General features: G+C 51.7%; 2 protein-coding genes across 2 annotated transcripts in view; one reads left to right on the top strand and one right to left on the bottom strand.

Annotated features, from left to right (window-relative positions):
• The first annotated feature begins 854 nt into the window (after positions 1–854).
• On the top strand, positions 855–9,671 carry Fam46b (family with sequence similarity 46 member B). Its single transcript, XM_004642860.2, has 2 exons — positions 855–1,254; positions 7,763–9,671. Exons 1-2 carry the CDS (start codon positions 1,003–1,005, stop codon positions 8,780–8,782), a joined length of 1,272 nt encoding a protein of 423 aa, XP_004642917.1. The 5' UTR covers positions 855–1,002; the 3' UTR covers positions 8,783–9,671.
• A 2,997-nt stretch (positions 9,672–12,668) lies between these two features.
• Positions 12,669–15,766, bottom strand: part of Trnp1 (TMF1-regulated nuclear protein 1) — a 6,173-nt gene continuing 3,075 nt past the window's right edge. The window contains 1 exon segment of the mRNA XM_023703075.1: positions 12,669–13,390. The gene's annotated coding sequence lies outside the window, so the exon portion shown is untranslated.

Here is a 15,766-nt window from a genome sequence, read left to right as displayed (position 1 = left end):
ATACATATATATGTACTTATATATATTACAGTACTGAGTCAAGAAGCCAATTTTTGATTTTTAAACATTTGCTACAGCACATGTACTTAATATCAGAAAAAGATGAATTCAAAAGTAGCAGAGGGGAAGGAAAGGATATAAAAAGTATTAAGATGTGTACTTGTACCAGCTCCCCATCAAGAATATAATCATTATTGTATTGTCAAACATGTGCCCAGATTCTATTCACGGTCAGAGCCTGCGACACTGGGGGAGTATCAGCCCCTCTCTCAGCAGATTTCTCCTTAAACTGGCAGGGGAAGGCCAGGCACGCTGTAGTCTGCAAGGACCTGTCAAGAGAGGTAGAGGCATCTACCTCGTTATCCACTGAGTTACCTTTCCTAGTTTTTGGAAGAGCATAATGTGGAGTTGAGCTAGTGGCTCACTCTTTGGGCTCCTGAAAATAGCGGATGAGGAGGATTAGGCCAGGTGATTTCTCAGTTTCTTCTAGCGCATATTCGGAAAATAAATCCTAAGTGTTCTGACTCCCTACAAACCCTATTAATCTCTTCCCTCTCGCCAGACACTAGACAGCGCCGTCCCTTTAAATTCTGGTCTCCGCGGCCAATCACAATTAATAGAAGTTCTTAAAAGGCCAAAGGAGGGACTTCAGCATGGGAAGGAGGGCGGGGCGGGGGCGTGTCCTCCAGCCAATCGGAATCTTCCTGAAGAGCAGTGACGCACGTGCAAAACTCTGCTGCCCAATAGCAAGGCAGTCGAGAGGCGGGGAGGCTCCGGTTGTGTGATAGCTGCTGGGACCAATAGGCATATCGCCCGCCGCTATAAGAGTCAGCGAGGCTGGGGACAGCAGGCTGTAGGGTCAGATAGTCGCCGCCGCAGCCGCCTTGTTCCTGCGTCCCCACCCCCACAGCCCCAAGCCTAGGCCCAGCTGCTCTTCCTGCCCTCCTCCCCCTCATCACCCTCCCCCTCGGTTTCTGCCGTCGGGGCCCCGGGGCCGGGCGAATGATGCCGTCGAAGAGCGGGGCTGAGCGCCTGGACGGGGCGGTTGCGCAGGTGGGGACAGCTGCGGCCACGGCGGCACCGGCTGGCGGCGGCCCCGACCCGGAGGCCTCATCAGCCTCCCCTCAACAGCACCTGAGCAGGCTGAGCTGGCCACAGGTGAAGCGGCTGGACGCGCTCCTGAGCGAGCCAATTCCCATCCATGGGCGCGGCAACTTCCCCACGCTGAGCGTGCAGCCCCGACAGATCGTGCAGGTGAGGGGGTGGCCGGCAGGGGCCGGCGGGGACCTATCCCAATGCCTGGAAGGCAGCTGGAGTCTGTTCAGTTTGCTGGACAGGTGGGGAAACTGAGGAATGGAAACGGGGCCTGTAACAACTGCATAGCACAGTAACACTAGACCAGACATCTTCCCTACTTGACTTTTGTGTCTCTTGGCCTTGAGGAGCCCTCTTTGGGCTCCCTGCTCCACCGCTACTCTCCCAGGCCCAGGCCTAGAGAGAAAAGAATTTGGAGGGACTCGCAGCCATCTCCTGAGCTGCAAGGACGATAGATGTCAGGCACCCTTCCTGTGGGCAGTGTGTACATGGGTCCAAAATAGCTTTTCTTCCACCCAGCATCCCTGGACCACCTCCCCTGTCCCTGTCTCAAAGTTGTTGGGACACTCTGGCGTTTTCTGCCACAGTCCTTGCCTCAACAACGCTTGGCTAGGTGAAAAAGTGCAGAAATCTCAGCAGAAACCCCCTCCCTTATTTGGGGTTATGTCAGGAAGAGATTAATTAAGCGACTGAGCTGAGGCCCCAACCCTTAAGGCAATGTTAAATATCCAGTGCAGGTGTCCTCTCCCCCCCACTTTCTTTTTGAGACAGGGTCTCACTGTGTAGTGCAGGCTGGCCTTAAAATTGCTTATATAGCACAAGCTGGCCTTGAACTCATCACAATCCTCCTGTCTCAGTCTCCTGAGTGCTAGGATTATAGGCTTGCACCACCACACCTAGCCTTCCCCAAGATTGGAAATGAAGTGGACTGGAAATGCGATTCAGTGGTAGAGCACTTGCCTAGCATGTTCAAGGCCCTAGGTTTGATCCTCACCATTGGAAAAAAGAAGCAAAAAACTTCAAGATTGAAAATGAAGGCCAGCTCAGGTTTTCCCCCCAAGCACATCTCTGTCTTGAGGGACTGGAGAGAATCCTGGCAGGCCTTGCCTCCTCCCAACTCTTCCTTTTACCTGACACCCCCCCCCCCCCGTGACTCCAAAGCTGCCCTTGCTGCCCTTTCATCTGGATAACTCAGGCACTGTCATGTTGTGAAATAGCAGAGGACAGTAATTATCATATCCATGTTATAGCAGAGGAAAGGGAGGCCTCAGGAGGGCCGTGAGCTACCTAAAGTTACCTAATAAAGGTGAAAATCGGACCAGGAAATCTTGAGCCTTCCCAGAAGCAGAGAACAGCAGGTTCAAGGTTTTCTGACTCCTTCTGTGACTCCCAAACTCACAGCTAAGTCTTAGGGGAGTCCTCTGATAGAAACCAGAAAATCCAGTGCTAATTCCTGGGTGTTCTGCCAGCACACGGTCTTTCCATACAAGCTAGGTGAAGCAGGCTGTTCTTCCAGCCCAGGGGGAGGAATGCCTGCTGGGGGCTAGCCTCCCCTCCCTTCCAGGGAACTAGGAACCAAAAGGGGCGGGGCAGAGTGGGGTGTGAGGGCCAGCAGATTCTCTGGGGCTGACTCACCCCCAGCACCAGTGGGACTCACTGAAGGGTTCCTCACTGCCCAGGCATTCTTCACTGCCCGCTGGCATCTTGGTAATTAAGAAACCAGCGGAGGCTTTTCTCCCCAGGACCTAGGCCCAGTCTTAGGTTGGGAGAGGCAAGAAGGTGGTATCCAGTGTGCAGGCTTCCTCTGCAGGGAGAGGTGTGTACCAATTGCCTTTATTAGTCCCTGCTTGTTGCTAAGCCCCATGAAGGCAGGCCCCAGAACACAGATATGACTAGGACCCAGCCTCTTAGCCTTCAAGTGCTTCCAGCCAGGCTGGGGAGACTGCAGCTGGTAGGAGCTGACTTTACTATGTTGTAGTGGTACAGAGTCCTCCTTTCAGGTATGTGGCATAAAACCATAATCCCAGCAACTGGATAGGCTGGAGCAGGAGAATTGCTGGGAGTTTGAAGCCAGCCTGGCTGCATAATGAGTTCGAGGCCAGCCTAAATACACAATGAGACCCTGCTTCAAAGACAAGAAAAAACCCACAGAGTCCTCCAAGACTAGAATGGGAAATATCACAAAATAGGGAGCTATCTGCTATAGTGTGGGGTGGTAGAGACTTCAAAGCTGGGTGGAGAGGAAGGACATCTATGGTCAGTGCCTGGATTCTTTTTTTAAAATTACTTAGTATGGGGTCTTGCTATGCAGCTCAGCATAGTAGTGATCCTCCTGTCTCAGCCTCCCTAGCATTGGGATTACAGACATATAGCACACGTCCAGGGTTCTGGGCTGGCATGGTTCATGGTCCTTGAGCTTGCCAGGCACGTGCTTAGACTGCTGAGCTATCTCCCCAGCCCCAGTGCCTGGATTCTTGTCAGTTGCCTTTCCTCAATATGGTGGAACATGCCTGTATCCCAGCCGTGAAAATAAAGGAGGCTGAAACAGGAAGAGCTCACGTTTGAGCCCAGCCTGAGAAATTTAGTGAGACCATGTCTCAAAATAAAAAGGGAACTGGGAATGTAGTTCAGGGTAAAGGCCTGTACCCAAAGCAAGCCAACAAAGCTTCCTGGTTCCCCATTCAAAGGGAACAGGTGCATTCACTTGGCCCATATAGTTGCTTCCACAGTAAAGAAAGTCTGTCTCTGGGCAGAAATTCAGAATTGAAGCTGGGTCATAGTGGTGCACACCTATAATCCAGCACTGAGGAACTGAGGCAAAAAGATCAGCATGAGTTTGGGGCCAGCCTGGGGTACATAGTGAGACCCTGTCTCACCAAACAAAATGAGCTGGATGTTTACACGCCTGTAATTCCAGCACTCAGAAAGCTAAGGCAGGAGGATGAGTTTGATACCTACCTGGGCTACAAAGTGAGCTCAAGGCCAGCGTGAACTGCACAGTGAAACCCTTCCTCTAAAATAAAATAAAATGAATTGGAACATCTTTTCCTCTGCATCTCAGTTATGTGTCCTTACTTATACCTGGGCCGAAGGGACCCACCCCCTTTTAGGCACACCCCATCCCCACCTTGATGCCTGCTGCCAGCCCTGTAGCTCTGAAAGACCTGGTTCTAGTTAAGTTCAGCCAAGTATTAGCTGTGTGACCTTGGACAAGTCTTTTGCCTTCGCTGGGCCCTGAGAATTCATCTAGACAGTCTGACTTCTCTAGCTGCAGCCAGAGGGCCAGCTGAGGGCAGCGCTGGTTATGAGTTTTGCAAACCTACTGGCTGGTGGCAGCTATTAGTCTTCCGCAGGTCTCCACAGCAGCCCTGGAGCAGAGTAGCTCTGGGGAGGGCCTTGGCCTGAGAAAGAGGAGACACAGGCTCTCCCCCCTCCGTGGCTGGAAAGTCTGATTCAGGAGGATCCAAACTGCCTTGAAGCCCTTGGGCGTGGCAGTATCTGGGGACTGCCTGCCAAACTGGCTGTCGTCACATCTGAGGAAGACAACAACCCCTGGCCGGCTGACACAGCTGGCCCCATGGCCCTGACGCAGGGATTTAATGAGGGTACTGCTACCTACTCATCAGGCCAGATGCCATGCCCTGGGGTGGGCACCAGCCTGGGAGCCGACTGGCACTGAGTAAGCTCTAATGGGACTTGGGGAGGGGATGATCTGTTCTGCAGGTTTGTCAGGGTCCTGGGCTCCACATTTTTGGGCCACTTCTCTCCTTGGCCAACCTAGGCACAGCTGCAAGGGTGCGCATGGAATCTCGAAGGCTGACTGCAGCAAGTGACCCTGTGTGCCCAAGGACCCAGCCCCTAGCCTCCTGATCCCCAGTGCCCCTGGGTCTGAGTTGAGTGATTGGAGGATCTTCCTCACTTTGACATTTTGAAGGGGAAGGAGGGTTAGAACACTGGATTCTACTCTGCTTGTTCTGCATGAAAGTGGTAGAAAGAGGTATAGGCTGGGCCTACAACAGAGCTCAGTGGTAGAGCGGTGGTTAGCATGTACAGAGCCTTAGATTCCTTCCCCAGGATCCCCCTCACCACCACCACCAGAAAAAGAGGGGTTGAAGGCACCCCTGTGTGAAGCAAGTGACTTCACTCCTGTGACCCTCAGTGTCCCCATCTATAAAATGAAGATCCTAGAGATCTGTCCTCAATTGATGCTTTTATTGATTTTTTTGGGTGTGTGTGTGTGTGTGTGTGTGTGTGTGTGTGTGTGCTGGTGGAGATACGCTGGATAGTGTAGCTCCCCCACCATTCCCCCCACCCCTCCCTACCCCGATCCCATAGATTCTGGTGAGGTCCAGGGTCTGGCACTCAGCTGGTACCTAACCACTGTATGCCCCTCCTTCACTTGTTCCTTGTAGCCAGTTGCTCACCCCTCTTGCCAGGCCAATTCCTACCGGAAGACTTCCTGGAGGGAGCCACCTGGCTCCGATTGCCCCACTGCAGCTGCCTTCTCAGCACTTCAGTGCATTCTTTGCAGTAATTCTCTGGGAGACAGAACAACCTGACCCAGAGCTACCTGCTGACTTGGCAGCAAGGTGGGGTTGCAGAGTCACTTGGGGCAAGAATGCTGCTTGGTCACTTTCAGGACAGCTTGTGAAGTAGTTTGGGTTGCTAAGAACACCAAATGTCTGACCCCCAGCTTCATTCTTCTCCTTACCTGGTGCCATGGGGCCAGAGAGATGCCTCTAGCTGAAGGACCACTTTCAAGACTTGCAAGTTTCAGAGAGAAAGACGAGAGGAACAGAGAGGCAGGTGTAGTGGTGCATATCAGTAACCCAGCACTCAGGAGACTGGGGCAGGAGGATCACTGTGAGTTCAATCCTTACCTGAACTACATGGTGAAACCTTGTCTCAAAAAAAAAAAAAAAAAAGGGGGGGGGGAGGCAGGAGATAGCTTAGTAGAATAAGCGCTTGCCTGGCAAGCACAAGGGCCTGAGTTCAATCACTGGTTCTGAAAAAAATAAATAAATAAAAAATATAAGCCCTGTGCTGTTCCTATGCCATCATCAGCCCAGGCCTCTCAGACAGGATTCCATCTGTCCTTACTTGGCTTCCAAGTCTTTCTAAGGCCTTGGTCCATCGCTTTTGCCAGATGTAAGAAAGATCGTTCTTATGAACTTCTAGCCTTGCCTTTTTTTTTTTTTTTTTTTTTTGCTCCGAATGCCTTCAGGGAAGGTTTGGCTGGCTTGAGTTGTAGGATTGAACCACAGCAACCTGAGCCTGACTGCTTTGTTGAAGCAGCCACTTAAAGAACTGAGCTAAGGGGCTGGAGAGATGGCTCAGTGGTCTAAAGCACCTACTTGGAGTGGGCCAAGAGTACAGGGGCCGCGCTTTGATCCCCCAGCATCACATGCTAGCCACCCTCGCCCCCTGGTGGGCTGAGCTAGCCACACACACACACAATAAATAGGTGTAAAAAATAAAATAAATAAGTAGCAGATTATATATATATATATATATATATATATACTGAGCTAAGGGGCAGGCCCCCAACCTTGCCATTTTTTTAGAGCTTCTCCTTCAAGCCTTAGCTGTTCTATCACTCTAAGCTTCAGTTTCCTTGTTTGCAAATTATAGCATTTGCCTCACTGGGTCCTTATAAGGTGTGTGTCATGGTCAAAAGAACATGCGTGGACTTGAGAAACCAACCAACCTAGTCCCAGTCTGAGTCTGCCTGTAACTTTGGACCTGTTTCTTAACCTGTCTGTGCCTCCGGTCCCTCATGTGTCAACTAGAATAACAGTATTCAAGCGCAGGATCACTATGAAGTTAATCAGTAGTGCATGTGAACTTGCTAACTATATTCCAAGACTTTTTGGCAGTTACTTCTTTAAAAAAAATTTTTTTTTGTAATCATTTATTTATTTATTTGGTACAGGGTCTAACTACACAGCTCAAACTCATAGTGATTCTCCTGTCTCAGCCTCCCCAGCACTGGGATTATAGGCACATGCCACTACACATGCCAGGTTTTGGTAGCCAGCGTAACATGCAGTACTGGGGACTGACCCTGGTCCTCACCCTTGCCAGGCAGGCGCTTATGCCATCTCCCCAGCTGTTGGCAGTTACTTGATCCCTGTTTCTGTTTCCCCACCTATGAAAAGTAATAGTACTATTTCACAGAGTTTTTGTGATTTTTGGAGTGGGGTACTGGGGATTGAATCCTTGGCCTCTACACTGAGCTATATCTCCAAACATTTTTATTTTATTTTTGAGACAGGGCCTCACTAAGTCAATAAGTTGCCCCAACTTGCTGGGCTCAAATGCATGATCCTCCTGCCTCAGCCTCCCAGGATACTGGGATTACAAAGCCCAGTTGAATTTATATCTTAATTTGTACAGTTCGTCCATCAGAGCCCAGTGTTTAATAAATTCTGTGCTTATAATTGCTATTCTATTCTTTCTGGATTGTTCTTTCTAATGGGCCACTCCCAAGATTAGCAAATCAAGGCTTAGAAATAAAAATGACTTTCCAAGGCAAAACAGTTGGGAAATAATTGACAGTGGTTGATGTCACAGTGGTTGATGTGGTATTGATGGGTACCTCGAAGCCTGCAGTATACCATAAAAGCCCAGGCTTCTGATGCCCTTCCTTCCTGCCCTCCCTTCTCAGGTAGTCCGCAGCAACCTTGAGGAGCAGGGACTTCGGGTACACAGTGTTCGACTCCACGGGTCAGCTGCCAGCCATGTGCTGCACCCCGAGAGTGGCCTGGGCTATAAGGACCTGGACCTGGTGTTCCAGGTGGACTTGCACAGCGAAGCATGCTTCCAGCTCACCAAGGCTGTGGCGCTCGCCTGCCTGCTGGACTTCCTGCCAGCTGGTGTGAGCCGGGCCAAGATCACACCACTGACACTCAAGGAGGCTTATGTGCAGAAGCTGGTGAAAGTGTGCACGGACACAGACCGCTGGAGCCTCATCTCACTATCCAACAAGAGTGGCAAGAACGTGGAGCTCAAGTTTGTGGCCTCAGTGAGACGCCAGTTCGAGTTCAGCGTTGACTCCTTCCAGATCATCCTGGACTCTCTGCTGCTTTTTGGCCAGTGCTCATCTACACCCATGTCTGAGACCTTCCACCCAACGGTGACAGGTGAGAGCCTGTATGGGGACTTTGCCGAGGCCCTGGAGCACCTGCAGCACCGTGTCATCGCCACGCGCAGCCCCGAGGAGATCCGAGGTGGTGGCCTCCTCAAGTACTGCCACCTCCTAGTGCGGGGCTTCCGGGCACGGCCCAGCACAGACGTGCGTGCCCTGCAGCGGTACATGTGTTCCCGCTTCTTCATCGACTTTCCCGACCTGGCAGAGCAGAAGCGCACTCTGGGGCGCTACCTGGAGGCCCACTTTGGCGAGGGCGATAGCACCCGGCGGTATGCCTGCCTGGTGACCCTGCATAGGGTGGTCAACGAGAGCACCGTGTGCCTCATGAACCATGAGCGCCGCCAGACGCTGGACCTCATTGCCACACTGGCACTCCAGGCACTGGCCGAGCAGGGCCCTGCTGCCACTGCTGCCCTAGCCTGGTGCCCTGCAGGCACCGATGGGCTTGTGCCAGCCACTGTCAGTTACTATGTGACCCCTGTGCAGCCTCTGCTGGCTCGGGCCCACTCCTATCCCACCTGGCTTCCCTGCAACTGACTCAGACCCTGGCCAGAAGGGACCGGGCCTCATGGGGAGGGGTCACTAGGAAGGTGTGGAGGATATGACCAGAGACAGGCAGCCTGTGCCAGCTGGCCCAGCTCTGCTGCAGGGTTGGGACTTCACCTGAACACATCAGACTTCCCTGAGTGAAGCTTTTGTGGTTGAAGGTCAAGCCAAGTTCTTGACAGGAGGATCCTTTGGTCATTGTGCCACACTCAGAACAGCACAGTTGTAGGGTATGGGGGTTACTCGTCTGGAGGATGAATGGCCTTCAGGAGACCATCTGAGCCTGGGTGGTAGCTCAGAAGTGTCCTATACCTTCAGTTGACTTCCATGGCCTAGCAAGGGTCTTTCTGACTACAACAGCCCACAGTTATCCTAGCATCCCCCAAGGCACTGGCTAAAATATAGAATGTGATGGAGAATACTCACTTTGGGTCTGGCTAGACTACTGGCAGAATATGGAGGCCAAACCTGACTGATCACTAGGAGGAGGGAGACAGGCATGAGGCAGCTCCCGAGTTTGGGAAGGGATGGGTTTAGCCAATTCCCTAGAAACCCATACCCCAAGCTGGGGAACTTCCCTCTTGAAGGGTGGAGGTTTGCAAGGGACAGGAGCCAAGTAGTCAGGGTGAGATCCAGCCCACATCCTCCTGGTGTGTTTCTCCCTTCACTTGAGGTGTGAGGGGCTCTGGTGCCTGGGAGCGTGTCCTTCAGAGGGTTCTGGGTCCAAATCTTCCACAGTCAAGTCCAGTACTCCTGCTTAACTGGCTTGGTTGTAGGACTTTCACATGGGGAAGGGGAATCCTAGCCCCAACCTCCTTTTCCTTCTTTGCTCTAAATTTGCTATCTTCACCACCTGTCAATAAAGATTCCCTACACTGAGCCCAGTAGCATGCTTTTTCCTGTAAGAAAGACCTCCCCCAATGGCTGTGGGGCTGCCACTGTCTCCCCAGACTGAGTCTGGGGGAAGTGGACTGTGGGTGGGGCTTGTGGTCTGAGCATGGCTGCAAGACAGCTCCTCCCTCCCTGCTACCATCCCAGCCTGACAGCTGTCAACTGAGAGCTCGTGTCTACAGTATGACCTGCACCTGCAACATGCACCTGCATGTTGCCTCAGCAAATCTAGGACTCTTACTAAAGAGGAAATATTTCTATGTCCCCAGGCTTCCTACCTGAGATGCTAGTAGCCCCAGACCTAGCCTCCCAGATCCCAGGGCCATTTGATTCCAGCTCTGTGCACCCTACCTACCTCACCCTAAGGAGGAGGTGGGGAACAAGCTGGGTGAATTCAGACCAGTAATGCAAGTTGAGACGGGGAGACTTCTAGGATCCCTCAGAGCCAGAGCCCAGGTAGGGCCTTGCTCCCTGATCCTTTCGCTTCCTCTTGACCTGCAAGTTCTGATGTGTATGCTCATTGTAAGCAGGTTCCCTGAAGGAGCAAGGTCTCAGTGAGCCCAGCAAGGCTGTCTGGGAGTGCCAGACACAAGCCCTCCAGGAGCTATTCCCTCGGGGCATCAGCTCAGCCCAGACGCTGACCACTGTTTACCCTGCCTCTTTGATCCAACGATTGCAAAGCTCTTAATATAGGGACCTCATTAGGGGCCTCTGAAGTGGTGACTTTGATGGTTCTTACCAGGGTGGGAAAGACAAAGCCGCAGAGCAAGTCTCCGGTCATCAGGGTGAGTCCAGCCACCTCATCTGCTCCGTGCGTTCCTGCCGGGTACCAAAATCCCTTCTGCTTCTGGGCTCTACATAGCTGGAAGGGTGACTCGAATGACTTTTCTTGTGTGGTGATTAAAAACTCCCCTACCTGTACCAACCCAGCTGGAGGCTTGGGAACGGATGATGTTTGTTCCACCTGGTTTGGTCATTTGAGTCTAGGTGTGAGGTGTAAGCACAGTAGGCTCAGCTTATTAGGGTGGAGTGGTGCAGGACTCAGGGAAACTGGAAACCCATTGTGTGTGTGTGTGTACACAACAGCCCACTGGGTGTCAGCCACTAGACTAGGTATCGGGAATACATCAACAAAAAACAGCCCTACCCTTGTAAAAATTAAATTCCACTGGGGCATGCAAAATAAATCAGGTGGCCTTATAATGTCACTAGTGAATAAAAATACATATAGCAAGCAAAAGGATAGGAAGTCCTGGGGTTTGCGAATTTGAAAAGGCAGAGTACACCTAATTCATTGAAAGATGCCATCTGACTGCAGGAAGTTTTAAAGGTAGTGGAAGGAAGCAATGTGGACATCTGGGGATTGCTCCGGGCTGAGGAACTGGTCTGAACATACATGTGTCCTGGCAGGCGTGTCTGAGGGAGGGTGTCTGCTAGGCCCTGTGCATGTGTGTGTGTGCTTGTGGCGGCTGCTGTGCACATGTGCATGAGTTTTGAAGGGAAGGGGGGACAAGAGTCCACAGCCCCAGCTACCATCTGACAAGCTTTACTCCAGGCCGCACACCGTGCTCCAGTCTTCCTAATTGTTCTCTCTCATTCATCCTTGCCAAAACTCCAGAGACCATTATTTCCACTTTACAGATGAGAAAACTGAGGCCAAAGGCACCAAGGAAATTTATGACACCCTGCCTCCATGACTGTGACAGTACACTGTACATAGTGTGGCAGGGCACTTTTGACATCACTGTGACATTTGTCATTTTATACATGACTGACAGAGTATTGTAATGTACTAAGAGGTACATTTTCTCCACGTATATGTGACACTAGGCATGGCCTGTGGTGACTGTCTTGGGCCTGTGGTGGCAACTGCATGCCTGTGGGTGTGGCTGGGAGTGGTGTGATGTTTGGGGTGTGGGAAAAACTGATTCAATGGCTGACTTTGTTCCTCTTGTGAACAATTCCTGCAGCCACCCAAGATGCCAAGACAGGCAGGAATCAGGAAGTGGAAGTCAAGAGTAACTTGGGGGACAGCTGAGGGAAGAAAGCCCTGTCCTCTCCCTTCAAATCCCTCACCTACCCTTCCACCCCAGAGGGGAAGCAGCAGTGCAGTAGACCCCAAGGAAAGGCCCTCCCGGACAGCTGCATGGCCTGCTGCCCTGCACTTTCCAGCCTTCTGCAGGCTGTGCCCTGAAGACTGACATCTATGGGAATATGGATGGCTCCCCGCTCCCTAACTTCCCACCACGTTTGGCAATGAGACTGCAAGGAGGAGCTATTTATCTTCCCTATGCTCACCTACCCGGTTATGAAGCTTGACCATATCCCCCAGAGGAAGGACTGTTCCTGGCAGCAGCCCTCTCCACAGCTGACCTCTCCCTCCAAGCCCAAGAACTGAAAGGCCTTCTCACCCTGGGAGCCCCAAGTGCTGGACCCCATGGCCTCCTGTGTACTAAGCAAGTGTTCTACCCCTGAGCTATCCCGCAGCCCATTTGTCAGTTTCTTAAGCCCAAGCCCATACTTTGGAAATAGACTCTTACAAAGATTCCTCTCAGTAGGTGTGTTCCCTGTCTCCTAGGTAGACCCCGAAGGACAAGCAGGTCTCTAGAGTCACAGCCCCCACTGTCATGCTGCTACCTTAGCACAAATGGTGGGGGTTAGGGTGGCTGTTCAGCAGTAAGGCACTTGCCTATCATGGGTGAGGCCCTGGGCTCAAACCCCAGTATGAAGAACAAAAACCTCTCTTGGGGTCACAGCCTCAAACATGGGTTACCATCCAAGAAGTTCATTATATGTCCTGTAACAGAGGACTTCCTGGGAAGACCAGCTTATGAGTCAGGTCAAGGGAGAACTCCGTCTCCAAACACGTTGACAAGCCCAAATTTCCAAACAGGAGCTATTCAAGGAACTGTCAACTGAAAGACCTGGGACAAACACAAAAGGCAAGAACACACGCAAAGGGAACCTTAAAAACCACATGCTTCCATCTTCCATTACTGAAATTTATTCTTCCTGAATGTATGTGTCAGGGGACTGAGTCAATATACATTCACTTTGCTGAGTTCTACAAGTGTTGGGTTATGTGTGAGGAGTAAATGCGTCCCCTTCCCTCTTGACCAGGATACTTGAATAAATGTGTTTCCTTTTTGCATTTAAGACTTTCCTTGGAAGTTTTATGTTGCCAACATCTCTTCCTGAGAAAGAGACGTGCCCCCTCGGAGGAGGCAGCGCATGATTGTCTGTGGGGAGGCCACAGGCACACCCAACATGGGGAGAACAAGGACAGTAGGTGAGGGAAACTGAGTGTTCCTTAGTGTATTCCCTCACACAGGCCTCCTGGCACCATTAGGCTAGGAAGCACTGATATCGACCAAAATGTGGTCTCCAGCTGTACTTAAGAATGCTGACCCTCTTTAAAAGAAATCCTTTTGTCACGATGGAAATGCTTCCCTCACTCTTAACTATTCTGATTGCATCTCAGCCCGGTGGTAACATCTCCAGTTGTACAGTGTAACAGTCAAATGTGGCATAAAAATTGATCGTGTTCCCCACACACCAGCCCCTAATCACTGTGAAGCCAGTGCTTCCATAAACAGGATGCTGAGGCCAGGTAGGGCCAATTCTCAGAATCTTCTTGAAGGAGGTATCCAGGGAAGGAGCAGAATCCAGGAGTCCAGATCCATAGAGGCTCTTCAGATTTAGGAGGAGCTGGAAAGGATAATTCCAAGAGCTTTAATTGCCTCTTTCCCACAGCCACCCAGCCCCACCCAAATGCTTCAACATCTACCCCTTTAAGAAGGGCATTGTGCCCTACCCCATACAAGACACAATATTAAGGAATGGGGCTCTAGAGGAAAGCAGAGAGGTTCCCTTGGGCCTTTGTCCTTGGCTGGAATCCCCTCTGGTCTGCACAAATGGAATGGAATGTTCTTGGGGTGAAGAGCCTGCCCCTCCTCTATCTCTCCCCTTATGGAGATCCCCATGGCCCATGGTGGGCAGGGACCAGTCCAGGGATCCTGATATGGCAATGCTCTGTCAGAGTCAGGCCCACACCACCCCGCTGGTGAGAGGCTGTGCTGGCAGCCTGTACTGGCTGAGGCAGAGTGGCTCCACTATTCTCAGGTCTGCACTATGGAGCACTTAGTGGGACATCTCATTTAGTACTCTGAAGTTAGCTCCCCCTTATCTCTCCTGCCCTAAATGCAAAAACAAATAGAAGAAACTGGCTGAGAAAAAGAAAATCATGGCCCAAGGTCTCCCAGCAACTTCCAGGCCAAGACCAAATCTCAGGTCATTTCTTTACATGTGCAACCCTTTTCGTTCACTATGGAGTGTGTCACCCTTTTCTCCTGCTGTTCAATGTTCTTTTCTCTCCTTGGCACCAAACATCCCACTCCAAGGCAAGCCCTGGCCCTGCCTACAGCACTGAGCCTTCTTCCGCCCAAGCCAGGTGTGCTGACTCAATCTGACTCACCCCCTCCCCCAGCCCAGGCAAGCAGGCTGAGCTGTGCCCAGATCAAGGAGCCATAGGACACATTCTGCCACTCTGCTCAGTATCTCATCACTCTCCTCCAGAACTAAGGAGCAGGGGTCACTATGTGTGGCCTTAAAGGTGACAGACAGCCCAGAGAGCCTCCCAAGTAGAGCCCTCATGAGCGCACCTCCGAGCCTACTGTTTAAGGCTTCACTGACAGGTCCTAAATCATTGGGTAAGTCATCTGCCCTGTCTGACCCCAGCCTCCAGTGTTGAAATAAGGGATAATAACCCTGACTTTGCAAAGTGGTTGGGAGAACAAAACAGATAATGGATGTAAAGTGCTTAACACAATGCCTGACAGGGAGGAGGTGGTTCAGGTATTATCCCAGAACTAAAACTTCCCTTCTCTCATTACTCCTGGCCAGGGTGCGGTCAGGGACTAATGGAAGAAGAAACAGGCTGGGACTCTCCAAGCTTTCCCAAATACTTCTTACCCCGCAAGCCATAAAGCTGGGAGTCTCTTCTTCAGCTGTGAGATGGCTGGGCAACCGAGTCCTGCTCAAGGGATCAGGCCAGGGAACACCCGCCCCTATGCTGCACACTGTAGGCCGGCTTGCAGCACCTGTCCTTTCAGTACCTCCACATATAGGAAGCCATCTCAGCCGCGAGGTGGTGGCAGGACCCGGAATTCCGATCAACTATCAGTGTAACAGATCTAGGGAAATGACTGAGCTTTTAGCTTTTAGCTTTTAGCTTTTAGCCGCTCTTTCCATGTCTTTCCTAGTGGACCATCTCCTTGAGGTCCGGGCCACCTTAGTGTCCCTTCTCGTGGGCTTTGGCCCTCATGGAACCAGTGATGGGTGCAGGCTGCGCTTCCAGCCTCGCCCACTCCAAAAGCTGTCACCTGCAAAGAACTGCCGCGAGCTGCACAGAGCGAAGCCTAGGAATCCTCTAGACCACCGAGCACAGGCGGGCTGGGGCAGGGCCACTGGAAACCCAGCCCGTCCTAGGCCACGCCCACAGGTTTCTCGAAGCAGCTCCACACTGCCCTCTGCTGGCATTGCTCACACATTGTTGGGCTAGCCAAGGAAGGAAAGGTGCTCACCCAAGTGAGGGACAGGTTCCAAACTACAACCCTGAGCTGTTCTCCCAGATTCTTAACCTGAAGAAAGGTGCCTGCTCCCCTTATTTCCCTTTGCTGACACTCCAGATTCTCTGGTGGACATCATGGGACCTGGTGGACATTCCATGGCTGGGGGCCATCAAGAAAGTGTACATAGGGGTTCGGGGAAGAAGGGTCTATTTCCTACTCAGGAACTACAGTTATTAGTGGAAGTCTAAGAAAAGCCCTACAACAATAAAGACTGCCCAGCGCCAGGGATACCCTGGGGTGGTGACAGCTACAGAAGACTGCCTTGAGGAGGCCTGGGCGCTATAAACCCTTAGAAGTACAAAGGCACCAGGCAACAGACCCAGACATACACAGCCTGGGCAACTTAGCAAGACTCCTATCCCAAAAATTTAGCTCAGGCTGAGGAGATGGCTCAGTAGAATAAGCACTTGCCTGGCAAGCAGAAGGGCCTGAGTTCAATCCCTGGTTCCGCAAA

The sequence above is a fragment of the Octodon degus genome, unplaced genomic scaffold (genome assembly GCF_000260255.1).
Source record: "Octodon degus isolate 3935 unplaced genomic scaffold, OctDeg1.0 scaffold00163, whole genome shotgun sequence".
Taxonomy (NCBI): Eukaryota; Metazoa; Chordata; class Mammalia; order Rodentia; family Octodontidae; genus Octodon; species Octodon degus.
This window is presented reverse-complemented; position numbering and strand designations above follow the sequence as displayed.